This window comes from Anolis carolinensis, unplaced genomic scaffold (assembly GCF_035594765.1).
Source record: "Anolis carolinensis isolate JA03-04 unplaced genomic scaffold, rAnoCar3.1.pri scaffold_7, whole genome shotgun sequence".
NCBI classification, from domain to species: Eukaryota; Metazoa; Chordata; class Lepidosauria; order Squamata; family Dactyloidae; genus Anolis; species Anolis carolinensis.
The window spans coordinates 13790549-13805728 of NW_026943818.1; the positions used below are offsets into that span (position 1 = coordinate 13790549).

The 15180-nt window shown below is 34.7% G+C and overlaps 2 protein-coding genes across 4 annotated transcripts in view; one reads left to right on the forward strand and one right to left on the reverse strand.

Moving 5' to 3' along the window:
• The window catches only part of zer1 (zyg-11 related cell cycle regulator), a 244875-nt gene that overhangs the window by 57261 nt on the left and 172434 nt on the right, over positions 1–15180 (forward strand). The gene's annotated exons all lie outside the window — the stretch shown is intronic.
• nup188 (nucleoporin 188) overlaps positions 1–15180 on the reverse strand; it is a 71457-nt gene that overhangs the window by 32103 nt on the left and 24174 nt on the right. Inside the window, exons 17-26 of one of the 2 annotated variants that reach the window (XM_062959897.1) lie at positions 14109–14235; positions 13660–13747; positions 13501–13577; positions 11101–11215; positions 9499–9619; positions 8133–8199; positions 6802–6927; positions 5016–5149; positions 3186–3292; positions 1130–1336 (exon numbers count right to left, since the gene is read on the reverse strand). In XM_062959897.1, the coding sequence (XP_062815967.1) occupies positions 1130–1336; positions 3186–3292; positions 5016–5149; positions 6802–6927; positions 8133–8199; positions 9499–9619; positions 11101–11215; positions 13501–13577; positions 13660–13747; positions 14109–14235 (1169 nt within the window). Of the gene's footprint in view, positions 1–1129; positions 1337–3185; positions 3293–5015; positions 5150–6801; positions 6931–8132; positions 8200–9498; positions 9620–11100; positions 11216–13500; positions 13578–13659; positions 13748–14108; positions 14236–15180 lie in introns of both variants that reach the window. The other variant, XM_062959896.1, reaches the window with a different exon arrangement.

Consider the following 15180-nt stretch of genomic DNA (forward strand, 5'->3'; position numbering starts at 1 on the left):
TTGCCTTTTTCAAATAACCCGACCACTGCCAGGTAGCCAAGCTAGTTAGGAATAAAGCTGTTCAACAGTGGAACTCACTGCCTCAGAGGGTCCTTCTTTGGAGGCTCTGAAACAGAAGCTGGACAGCCATCTGTCAGGAGGGCTTTGATTGTGCTTATGGCAGAAGGGGGTTAGACTGGATGGCCCTTGGAGGTCTCTTCCAACTATATAATTCTATTATTATTATTGTTATTATTACATTATTATTATTAGTATTATTGCACTGGATGCTCCTTGGGGTCCCTTCCAACTCTAGGATTCTATTATTATTATTATTATTATTATTATTATTATTATTATTATTATTGCACTGGATGGTCCTTGGGGTCCCTTCCAACTCTAGGATTCTATTATTATTATTATTATTATTATTATTATTATTATTATTGCACTGGAAGGTCCTTGGGGTCCCTTTCAACTCTAGGATTCTGTTGTTGTTGTTGTTGTTATTATTATTATTGCATTGGATGTTTCTTGGGGTCCCTTCCAACACTAGGATTCTATTATTATTATTATTATTATTAGTAGTAGTAGTAGTAGTAGTAGTATTGCACTGGATGCTCCTTGGAGTCCCTTCCAACTCTAGGATTCTATTATTATTATTATTATTATTATTATTATTATTATTATTATTATTATTGCACTGGATGCTCCTTGGGGACCCTTCCAACTCTATTATTATTATTATTATTATTGCACTGGATGCTCCTTGGGGTCCCTTCCAACTTTAGGATTCTATTATTATTATTATTGCACTGGATGCTCCTTGGGGTCCCTTCCAACTCTATTATTATTATTATTATTATTATTATTATTGCACTGGAAGGTCCTTGGGGTCCCTTCCAACTCTAGGATTCTGTTGTTGTTGTTATTATTATTGCACTGGATGCTCCTTGGGGTCCCTTCCAATACTAGGATTCTATTATTATCATTATTATCATTATTATTAACCAGAGGCTGCATGGCCACCTGTCCAGAGGGCTTTGATGGTGCTTTTCCTTTATGGCAGAAGGGGGTTGGACTGGATGGCCTCTGAGGGTCCCCTCCAGCTCTCGGATTCTATGAAATAAATGTAGAGAGGGTGACCTACCTTGGATCCCTGGCTGCCGTCGGTGACTTCCAGGTTGAGGAAGAGCTCAATGAGGCCCGGCTGCGTCTCCACCGCCACGGTCAGGAACTCCAGGATCATGACCTTGATGCGCATGTCCTCCGCCCGGCTCTGCAAACGCGTCAGGAAGGCGTCCCGGATGGCGGCCGCGTCGTTGCCCAGGCACGCGTACACCGACATCGGGGCCACCTGGGGAAAAACATCATATAACAATAGTCATACGATTATTTATAAAAAAACATAATAATCCATCCCTCACAACCTCTGAGGATGCCTGCCATAGATGTGGGCGAAACATCAGGAGAGAATGCTTCTGGAACATGGTCATACAGCCCGGAAAACATACAACAACCCTGTGATCCCGGCCATGAAAGCCTTCGACAACACAAAATAACATTAATAACGTCAATATCAATAGCGCTAGGAACAGTAATACTATTATTATTATTAATAATAACATCGGTAGTATCAATAATACTAACAATATTTTTATACTGCTGTGTCCAGGCATGGCCCCATGTAAGCCGCCCCAAGTCCCTTCGGGGAGATGGGGCAGGGTATAAGAATAAAGTTGTTGTTGTTATTATTATTATTATTATTATATTAATAACGTTAATAACACTACGTAACATGGTTTTTGTTCCTGGTTATAAATGAAAGGCAGAAGGGGAGCTAATAATAATAATAATAATAATAATAATAATAATAATAATAATAGGAGTTCCTAGCCTCTTGTCACTGTTAAGAGTGGATTCAGCAGTTCGAAGTCTTGCTCTAAGGAGCAAAGAAGTCGGTAATAATACTAATAATGATAAAATAGTAATAATAATAAAAATAGTGATATGACTCCCTAGCCTCTTGTTACTGTTAAAAGTGTGTTCATCTGTTCTTCATCTAAGTTACTCAGGGAGTAAATTTAGTAGTAGTAATAATAATAATAGTAATAATAAGACTTCCTAGCCTCTTGTCACCGTTAAAGAGTGGATTCAGCACTTCAAAGTCTTGCTTTAAGGAGTAAAGAAGCCAATAATAATAATAATAATAATAATAATAATAATAATAATAATAAGACTCACTAACTTCTTGTTACTGTTAAAAGTGTGTTCATCTGTCTTGATCTAAGTTACTCAGGGAAATAATAATAATAATAATAATAATAAGAAGAAGAAGAAGAAGAAGAAGAAGATTTCCTAGCCTCTTGTCACCGTTAAAGAGTGGATTCAGCACTTCAAAGTCTTGCTCTAAGGCAATTGCACTCAGGAAGCTTATGTAATAATAACAACAACAACAACACAACAGCAACACTTCCTCGCTTCTTGTTACTGTTACAACAACAACAACACAACAGCAACACTTCCTAGCTTCTTGTTACTGTTACAACACAACAGCAACACTTCCTAGCTTTTTGTTACTGTTAACTCCATTCTAAGAGGTACTGTCATATAATAATAATAATAATAATAATAATAATAATAATAATAATAATAATACAACTTCCTGGCCTCTTATCACTTTTAGAGTATGTTCAAGATCTTGATCTAAAACGAAAGGAAGTCAATGGCTTGGAGGAAGGAGGCTTTCTCAGGGAGCTCATATAATGACAACAACAACATCAACAACAAGACTTCCTTGTTACTGTTAACTTCATTCTAAGAGGCACTGTCACTCAGGGAGCTCATGTAATAATAATAATAATAATCATCATCATCATCATCATATGATTTCTTCTCCTCTTATCACTGTTAAGAATGTGTTTGGCAGTTCAAGGTCTTGATCTAAGTTACTCAAAGAGCTAAAGTAATAAGAAAAGAGACTAAAATATATTGTAAGAATTGTATTCTCAGGTGGGTAAGTTATACATAGATATAATAATAATAATAATAATAATAATAATAATAATAATAATAATAATAATATATAAAATAATAATATAAAAATAAAATAATACAGTAATATAACAATAAAATAATAATAATAATAATAATAATAATAATAATAATAATAAGGAAAGGCCGAAGCCTTCCTTTCCTGGACTTACGGTGGAGAGGCGCTTGAGGAGCTGGATGGCTAGGCGCGGCAAGGCCGGGTCGTGCTTGTGGTAGATGTATTTGGCCAAGACGGCGATCAGGTTGCTGCGGTGGGCACCTGCCGAGGAGAAGAATCCCTTGAAAAAGCTCTAAGGCAGGCATGGGCCAAGTTTTTTAAATTATTGCCACCTGGCAGACAGTACAGGGTGACAAAGACAAGGACAAACGGACTGAAGGATCAAGGATCGCTTTGATCCTAGAGCTGTGGCTATGCTGAACTCAGCGTTTTCGCAATGATTTTATTTATTTATTCATTTATTTATATCCCACTTTTTCTCTCTATATACTATTATTATTATATAATATAATGTACTACATCTCTACGGAGACTCAAAGCGGCTCACAATAAAAAACATTACATCTTAAAATATACAAAAGAGTATATCATTATATATTATCAGTAGTAATTTTCTTTAATATATTAGTATTACCGTATTACAACATTATTATATATTATATTATATTTACATTGTATTATATAATATTATAAATAGTATATGTATATACAATATATCAAAAACATTACGTCTTAAAATATACAAAACAGTATCATTATATATTATCAGTAGTAATTATACATAATATATTAGAATTACTATATTACAATGTTATTATATATTATATTATGATTAGTATTACATTGTATTATATAATATTATCAATATTATATGTATATACAATATATTATATTATCAGCATAGCATATTAGTATTATATATTACTATATTGTATTATACGATTGTACTGCAATATTATTAGTAATATTACGTACAATATATAATACACAATTATAATAGTTTATTATACAGTAGAGTCTCACTTATCCAACACTCGCTTATCCAACGTTCTGGATTATCCAACGCATTTTTGTAGTCAATGTTTCCAATACATTGTGATATTTTGGTGCTAAATTTGTAAATACATAACATTACTGCATATTGAACTACTTATTATGTCAAATTTGTTGTATAACATGATGTTTGGGTGCTTAATTCGTAAAATCATAATGTAATTTGGCATTTAATAGGCTTCTCCTTAATCTCTCCTTATTATCCAACATATTTGCTTATCCAACGTTCTGCCGGCCCTTTTATGTTGGATAAGTGAGACTCTACTGTATTACATATTATATATAATATACAATCATATTATATATTATTATATTGTACTATATTAGTATACTAAAATTTATATAATACACTACCAGTACATTATACTATTAGTATTATATAATATAATGTACTATATCATAAGTTGTAATATATAATATATTATATTACAACACTACTAATATTATATATATTAATATTGATAATATTATTATAATGGAATACAATATTATACTACTACTAATACTATATAATAATATTAATTATATATTATATATTAAATGTAATATTACTAATAATATTACTATATAATGATATAGTACAATATAGTAATTTAATGCTTATATTGTGCTATGCTAATAATAATATACTGTATGTACATTTGATTTGTAAGCCGCTCTGAGTCCCCTTCGGGGTGAGAAGAGCGGGATACAAACGTAGTAAATAAATAAATAAATAAATAAATAAATTTGTATTATTACAGTACAATGTTATTATTTCTATATATTAGATATATAGAAATATATGTGGCACTGGGGGCTGTGTGGTGGTGGTGGGGGTATGTGTGTGTTTTCTGTGGTGTGTGCAGAGGAAGGCATGTAATTTCGTTGTGCAACAGCACAATGACAAATAAAGCTATTCTATTCTTTTCTATTCTGATTGCCTGCTTACCGTGCTGCGTGAGGGCCTGCTCCAGGGGCGAGACCACGCTGGAGGGGGCCTTGAGCCGGATGACGTTGTTGGTCACAGAGGCGGCAAGCTTCACCGTCTGGATCAGCAGCTGGCCCTGGCCCTGACCCTGCCCACTGACCGAGGAACAACAACAAACACAAATCAGTCCCACAATATCATCATCATCATTATCACCATCATCATCTCGTACTGACATTTGTAAAGAGATGTCACCCTAAAGTAGTAGTAGTAATAACAATAATAATAATAATAGTAATAATCTCATACTGACATTTGCAAGGAGATAAGTCACCTTAAAATAATAATAATAATCACCATGATGGTGATTATTATTATTATTTTAAGGTGACTTATCTCCTTGCAAATGTCAGTATGAGATTATTATTATTATTATTACTATTACTATTATTATTATTACTATCATTATCATCATCTCACTCTGACAGATGCAAAGAGGTAAGTCACCCTAAAATAATACTACTATTACTAGTAATAATAATAATAATAATAATAATAATAATCTCACTCTGTCAAGTGCAGAGATAAGTCACCCCTCAAAAAGTAACAATCTCACACTGACATTAGCAAAGGGATAAGTCATACTAAAATAATTATCATCATCATCAACATCAACATCGTGATCATCATCATCACACTGACATTTGCAAATAGATAAGTCACCCTAAAATAGTAATAATTTACATTTTACACATATATATAATATGCAATAATTTAGAAATATATAATATATTGTATATACAGTAGAGTCTCACTTATCCAACACTCGCTTATCCAACGTTCTGGATTATCCAACGCAGTCTGCCTTTTAGTAGTCAATGGTTTTGTGGTCAATGTTTTCAATACATAATGAAAATTTGGTGCTATATTCATAAATACAGTAATTCCTACATAGCATTACTGCATATTGAACTACTTTTTCTGTCAAATTTGTTGTATAACATGATGTTTTGGTGCTTCATTTGTAAAATCATAACCTAATTTGATGTTTAATAGGTTTTTTCTTAATGCCTCCTTATTATGCAACATATTCGCTTATCCAACATTCTGAAGGCCCGTTTATGTTGGATAAGTGAGACTCTACTGTACTTAGAATATTGATAATATTATAATGGAAAACAATATTATACTAATAATAATAATATAATATAATAATATTAATTATATATTATATATTAAATGTAATATTACTAATAATATTACCATATAATGATATAGTACAATATAGTAATTTCATGCTTATATTGTGCTATGCTAATAATATATTGTATGTTCATTTGACTTGTAAGCCGCTCTGAGTCCCCTTCGGAGTGAGAAGAGCGGGATATCAATGTAGTAAACAAATAAATAAATAAATAAATAATTGTTATCATTATTATTATCATCATCATCTCACACTGACATTTGGAAAGAGAGAAGTCACCCTTAAATAATAATAATAATAACAACAACAACAATAATAACAATAATCATCTCACTCTGACAAATGCAAAGAGGTAAGTCACCCCCAAAAAAATAATAATAGTAATCTCACACTGACATTGGGAAAGAGATTGGTCTCTTAGGGTTAGGGTGGAATACCATCTGGCACAAGGCATTTGAAGGCATCAAGGCGTAACGCCAAGCCAATGGACAAAGCAGCGGAAATGCCAATGCTTCTGGACCGCTGGCATTTTGGGGAAATTGAAATGCCCATTAAGCCAGGAAAGCAGCCATTGGTTGAAAGGCAAAAGAAGTGGCCACTCACCTGCCTCCCTGGGCAGCCATGACAGAGTCAATGGCGTCCACTCCGATGCCCATGATGTTGATGACCGCCTGCCCGGCTTCGGTGTTGGCCAGGCTGAAGATGCACAGGGCCTGGAGGCTGGGGGCACTGCTGGGAGGCAAGGAGACAACAGGGGTCAACTCCAAATAACAACAACAACAACAACAACAGCAGGAAAAACTCAGGACCTCAAGATTGAACTGCAAAGACTCTGGCAGAAACCAGTGCAGGTGGTCCCGGTGGTGATGGGCACACTGGGTGCCGTGCCAAAAGATCTCAGCCGGCATTTGGAAACAATAGACATTGACAAAATCACCATCTGCCAACTGCAAAAGGCCACCCGACTGGGATCTGCACGCATCATCTGAAAATACATCACACAGTCCTAGACACTTGGGAAGTGTTCAACTTGTGATTTTGTGAAATTAAATCTAGCCAGGGCTGTGGAGCAGGCTGGAGAGCAAGCCAGCTGCAACCAGCTGCAATGAATCACTCTGACCAGGAGGTCATGAGTTCGAGGCCCGCTCAGAGCCTGTGTTTGTCTTGTCTTTGTTCTATGTTAAAAGGCATTGAATGTTTGCCTATATGTGTAATGTGATCCGCCCTGAGTCCCCTTCGGGGTGAGAAAGAAGGGCGGAATATAAATGATGTAAATAAATAAATAAATATCTTGTTTGCTGTGTCATACAATAAAATAATAATACAGTAGAGTCTCGCTTATCCAACATAAACAGGCCGGCAGAACGTTGGATAAGCGAATATGTTGAATAATAAGGAGAGATTAAGGAGATGCCTATTAAACATCAAATTAGGTTATGATTTTTCAAATTAAGCACCAAAACATCATGTTATAAAACAAATTTGACAGAAAAAGTAATTCAATATGCAGTAATGCTATGTAATAATTACTGCATTTATGAATTTAGCACCAAAATATCATGATGTATTGAAAACATTGACTACAAAAATGCGTTGGATAATCCAGAACGTTGGATAAGCAAGGCTTGGATAAGTGAGACTCTACTGTAATAGTAATAATACTTTATTTATACCCCGTCACCATCTCCCCACAGGGACTCGGGACGGCTCACATAGGGCAAGGCCCGACCAGCATAATTTACAAAAACAACAGCATAAATACATTGCACAATATACAAAAAAATAAAACACAGTAAGACAATAAAACAGGAGTTAATACAGTGGTAATAATATCAATCAAACACCAAATACAATTCAGTCGACTTCATTGGTGGGGGGGACTGCAGCAGCAATATAAAAACAACATGTATATTGATTACTGTTATTATTATTACCTGCTCTGCTGATCCATTTCGGGGCTCAGGTTCAAGATGGCATGGATCAGCTGCAGAATGTGGCTTCCTGGGGAGGGAAAAAGAAGGGAAAAGGATAAGTGTCGCCTTGATTTTCACTTTATTTGCAAGGTTTTTCACAATATAAAACTTCAGGAGGCACTCATGATGTGAATACAACCCACAGTGCCATGGAAATACTGAATGGATGTTACTATTTTTCATGCATCCAGATATTTTAATTCACAAAAGCAAGTAGATAAATCAATCAGTGGTCTCTGTCCAGCTGGCCCTCTGCCAGGAGAGATTGGATGGTGTCTTCCTGCACTATGGCAGAAGGGGGTTAGACTCGATGGCCGTTAGAGGTCCATTCCAACTCAAGGATTCTGTACCTATCAGATATCTTTCTCAATCACATCTATCTATCTATCTCAATCATATTTATGGCTAGATGGCCCTCTGTTGGGAGGGATCGGATGGTGTCTTCCTGAATTATGGCAGAAGGGGGTTGGAATAAATAACCTTTAGAAATCCCTTCCAATTCCGAGGAATCTATCCTATCTATTTCTCAATCGCATCTATCTATCTATCTACTTATCTATGTCAAACATATTTATGGCTGGATGACCCTCTGTTGGGAGGGATCGGATGGTGTCTTCACGCTTAATAGCAGAAAGGGTTTGACTGGATGGCCTTTAGAGGTGCCTTCCAACTCCAGGATTCTATACCTATCAGATATCTTTCTTGATCACATCTATATATATCTATCTCAATCATATTTATGGCTAGATGGCCCTCTGTTGAGAGGGATTTGATGGTGTTTTCCTGCTTAATGGCGGAAAGGGTTGGACTGGATGGCCTTTAGAGGTCCCTTCCAACTCTGAGATTCTATATCTGTCCTATATTTTTCTCAATCGCATCTATCTATCTCAATCATATTTATGGCTAGATGGCCCTCTGTTGAGAGGGATCGGATGGTGTCTTCCTGCTTAACGGCAGAAAGGGTTAGACTGGATGGTCTTTAGAGGTCCCTTCCAACTCTAGGATTCTATACCTATCATATATCTTTCTCAATCACATCTATCTATGTCTCTATTGTCTCAATAATATCTATAGCGGGATGGCCCTCTGCTGAGAGGGATCGGATGGTGTCTTCCTGCTTAATGGCGTTTAGGTCTCTTCCAACTCTTTTTTTACATATATATATATATATATATACACACACACACACACACACACATACAGTAGAGTCTCACTTATCCAAAGTTCTAGATTATCCAACGCATTTTTATAGTCAATGTTTTCAATACATCGTGATATTTTGTTGCTAAATTCGTAAATACAGTAATTACTGCATAACATTACTCACCGATCCGCTCCCTGGCTCCGCGGGAGTTGTAGCGCCACTTGTGATAGTTGGGCAGCATCTCCTTCAGGACGAAGACGACACACGGCACCAGGCCCTGGCTCTGGGTGCTTCCCAGCTGCCCCTGCGGAAGGCAAACACAACACAGAAATCTTAATAATAGTCACAACAGTAACAACAAATTATGAATTCAATAATAATAATAATAATAATAATAATAATAATAATAATAATAACATTATAATAATAGACATATTATGAAATTTGCATGACGCCCAAAGGAGTGGATCGACGACAAATCAGATAGGTTAGAATATTATTATTATTATTACTATTATTATTTTATTAAACAACAACAAATTATTATTAATAAATACATCTTTTGTTATGAGAATAACAAAAACCCAAACCTGGAAAACACATCTGAGCACTAGAAATTTCTTGGCCATCTGTCAGGAGGGATCGGATTGTGCTTTCCTTACCTGAACAGAAGTGGGTGGATTGGACTGGATGGCCCTCGGATTCGTTTTCAGATCTATGATTCTAGGATATATTTACTATCTATATTATCTCTATCTATCTATCATAACTGTGCCTGGATGATCATCTATCGGGAGGGATCGGATTGTGTCCTTCCTCAATGGGGGCCGGACTGGATGGCCCTTAGATTTGGTTTCAAACCTATGATTCTATGATATAGATCTACTATCTATATTTACACTCTATCTATCTATCTATAATATCTGTGGTTGAATGATCATCTGTTGGGAGGGATCGGATTGTGTCCGTCCTTAATGGCAAAAGTAGATTGGACTGGATGGCCCTTGGATTTGCTTTCAAACCTATGATTCTATGATATATATGTACTATCTATATTTATTATTTATCTATATATGTGGTTGAATGATCATCTGTCGGGACCGATCGGATTGTGTCCTTAATGGCAAAAGTAGATTGGACTGAATGGCCCTTGGATTTGCTTTCAAACCTATGATTCTAGGATATATCTACTATCTACATCTATCATTTATCTATCTATCGATTGATCATATCTAAGGCTGGATGGCCATCTGTTGTGAGGGATCAAATTGTGCCCTTCCTTAATGGCAGAAGGGGGCCGAACTGGATGGCCCTTAGATTTGGTTTCAAATCTATGATGTTATGATATAGATCTACTATCTATATTTACAATCTATCTATCATATCTGTGGCTGGATGGCCATCTGTCGGGAGGGATCGGATTGTGTCCTTCCTTTATGGCAGAAGTGGTCTGGACTGGATAGCCCTTGGATTTGCTTTCCAAACTATGATTCTAGGATATATCTACTATCTATATCTATCATCTATCTATCTATCAATCATATCTATGTCTGGATGGCCATCTGCTGGGAGGGATCAGATTGTGCCCTTCCTTAATGGCAGAAGGGGGCTGGACTGGATGGTGCTTGGATGTGCTTTCAGATCTATGATTCTAGGATATATCTATCTGTATCTATCTCCTAGCTATATATCATATCTATGGCTGGATGGCCTTCTATCGGGAGGGATCTGATTGTGTCCTTTCTTTATGGCAGAAGTGGATTGGACTGGATGGCAAAGACTCACCCGGACGAGGGTCGTGAGGAGCTTTAGGAAGGCAATGGTCACGCCGTATTCGCCCTGCGGCTGCTCCATGTTCATCAGGAGGTTTCCGTATGCGCCGGCATTCATTCCCTCCGCGCTGCAAAATAATAATAATAATAATAATAATAATAATAATAATGTATTAGTTTTACTGTAAGCCAATCTGAGTAGCTTGAGAGAGAAAACATTGGGCAAAAATAATAATATAGTGATTTCAATATTCTATTTTCTACGTATTGCCTGCCATCTTGGGATTCTGTCTAACACATTGATCAATTGATAATATTTAATTATGTATTTATTTACTACAATTATATCCCACCCTTCCCACCCCGAAGGGGATTCAGAGCGGCTTACAAATTATATATACATACAATATATTATATTATTAGAATAGCACAATATATTACGATATTGTCCTATACCACTATATTGCAATATTATTAGTAATATTACATGTAATATATAATATACAATTATAATAGTTTATTATTACTATAATGTATCACACTGTATTATTATCAATATTATATGTACAGTAGAGTCTCACTTATCCAACATAAACGGGCCAGCAGAACGTTGGATAAGCGAATATGTTGGATAATAAGGAGAGATTAAGGAAAAGCCTATTAAACATCAAATTAGGTTATGATTTTACAAATTAAGCACCAAAACATCATGTTATACAACAAATTTGACAGAAAAAGTAGTTCAATACACAGTAATGCTATGTAGTAATTACTGTATTTACGAATTTAGCACCAAAATATCATGAAGTATTGAAAACATTGACTACAAAAATGCGTTGGATAATCCAGAACGTTGGATAAGCAAGGCTTGGATAAGTGAGACTCTACTGTATATACAATATATTATATTAGCATAGCACAATATTAGCATTATATATTACTATATTGTACTATAACACTATATTGCAATATTATTAGTAATATTACATGTCATATATAATATACAATTATAATAGTTTATTATTATATTATATTACATTATATTGTCATATGTATATACAACATATTATATTATTAGCATAGCACAATATATTACTATAATGAACTATACCACTATATTGCAATATTATTAGTAACATTACATGTAATATATAATATACAATTATAATAGTTTATTATTATATTGTATTACATTATATTATTGGCAGAACAGTATTAGCATTATATATTACTATATTGTATTCTACCACTATAATGCAATATTATTAGTAATATTACATCTCATATATAATCTACAATTATAATAGTTTATTATTACTATATTGTATTACATTATATTAATATCAATATTATACATACATACAATATATTATATTATTAGCATAGCACAATATTAGCATTATATATTACTATACTGAACTATACCATTATACTGTAATATTATTAGTAATATGACATGCAATATAAAATATATAAATATTATTATATTTTAGTATTATTAGTATTATATTGTATTACATTATAATATTATTATCAAGGTTATATGTACAGTAGAGTCTCACTTATCCAACATAAACGGGCCGGCAGAATGTTAGATAAGCGAATATGTTGGATAATAAGGAGAGATTAAGAAGAAGCCTATTGAACACCAAATTAGGTTATGATTTTACAAATTAAGAACCAAAACATCATGTTAGACAACAAATTTGACAGAAAAAGTAGTTCAATACGCAGTAATGCTATGTAGTCACTTTATTTACGAATATAGCACCAAAATATCACGATATATTGAAAACATTGACTACAAAAATGGCTTGGATAATCCAGAAACTTGGATAAGCAAGTGTTGGATAAGCGAGACTCTACTGTATATTATATTATGTATACATACTGTATATCAATATTATACATACATTATATTACATTATTAGCATAGCACAATATTAGCATTATATATTACTATACTGAACAATACCATTATACTGCAATATTATTAGTAATATGACATGCAATGTAAAATATATAAATATTATTATATTTTAGTATTATTAGTACTATATTGCACTAGCTATACCTGGCCACGCGTTGCTGTGGCTAGGACTTTATTTTTCTTTTCTTTTTGTTGTATGAACATAGAGTCGTGGATGAGAGGTTGTGCTGTCAATTTTCGAGGTTGTGGGGCGTATAGTTTAGTAGTTTTGTCCGGTGCCGTGATTCCATTACCCTTTTATATATATAGATTGCATTCTAATATTATTATCAAGATTATATATTATATTATTGGGTTGCTGTATGTTTTCCAGGCTGTATATTAGTATATAAATTATTTTAATAATAATAATATTATATTATTATATATTATTGTATATTATATTATTTATTGGCCCCAGAGCATCAGTTTAATATGTCTTACCTGATCATGTGGCTTATGGTGGAGACCGGATTCGCGACGAAAGGCAGAAACCCCGTGTGATGAAGGTCGGTCCAAACCTGAAAAGACAGGCCAAAAAAGTTGGCCTATGGATACATATGAGGGGAATTGAACCCAAGCCATAAGCAAGTCTCTTATTACTTTTGCCGGCATCCGGGAAGCCAAGACCGTCAGGCAGTTGACGCAGGAAGCGATGACGTCCAGCGGGGGAGAGATCACAGTGGTCAGCCTGAAAAAGAGGCAAGGCCTTTGAGAATAAGGCTCCCCTAAATAATTTATTTATAATTTACAGTATTTATATTCCACCTTTCTCACCCCGAAGGTGACACATCTATCTATCTATATAAAAGAATGATGGCATCACGGCGACCCACAAAACAACAAAACTACAGGCCCCCCAACCTCGAAATTTGACAACACAACCCATCATCCACGCCTCTAGGTTGATACAACAAAAAGAAAAGAAAAATAAAGTCCTAATTAGAGAGAGAAGAATAATTGCTTTTATCCAGTTGCTGTCAGTTAGAAGTCTAAGCTCCTCCAACTTGGTCTCCTAGCAACCAACTCAGCAAAGGTGGACATCGGCTGACCTTTGCAGCAGCATATAGATCCGGGAGGTGATCGGAAGGAGGTAGTCGGCCACGGAGACGTCGGTGCTGATGACTTTGTGGACCAGGTCGATGATGGGCTTGACCCGCTGGCAGTGCTGCAAGACGTCTGGAAAAAGGAAATACAGGAGTTTAATACGGAAACCTCCACTTTCTCAAAGGCATTGAAACGGGCAGAGGAGCCACACACACAACAGGAACCAGGTTGCTGCTGCCAACTCTTGAGTCGTGAAAAAAAAAATCAGATTTTCTTAGCAGGTTTGTTCATAAAGCGATTACCCTAGCCTTCCTCTGAGGCTGAGAGTGTGTGACTCGCCCCAAGTGAGTTCCCATAGGACTCCGGCCCTTGTCCAAGACTCAAACCACTAATGTCATCATCAATATTCATATTCACATTATTATTATTATTATTATTATTATTCATATTATTATTATCCTCCAAAGTGTTTTTTGCACACCTGTAGCGCTTATTATACTATATGAATAAATAATAATATTATTATATTTATTCCTATAGGTATGAGAGTTAAAGGTGTGCAGAAAGCATTCTTGGTCCTTCTTTAAACCCTTCATAATATGTTTATCTATTATTCTATTCAGATAGAAGACTCAAACTACTATCATCATCTGCGTAGTTATGAAATTATTATTATTATTATTATTATTACTATTATTATTTTTCTATCCCGCCGTTCCCCCCCGGGGACTCAAGACAACTAACACCATTGTATAACAATAATAATAATAATAATAATAGTTTATTTCTACTCTGCCTTTCTCCCCAGAGACTCAAGGAGGCTAACAATAACATCATCATCATCATCATCATCATCATCATCATCATTATTATTATTATTTCTACCCCGCCTTTCTCTCTCTGGAGATTCAATGCAACTAATATCATCATCATGTAGTAGTAGTAGTAGTAATAATAATAATAATAATAATAATAATATATTTCCACTTTTCCTTTCTCCCCATTAGGAGTCAAGAAGACTAAAATAACATCATTATTATTATTATTATTATTATTATTATTATTATTATTATTATT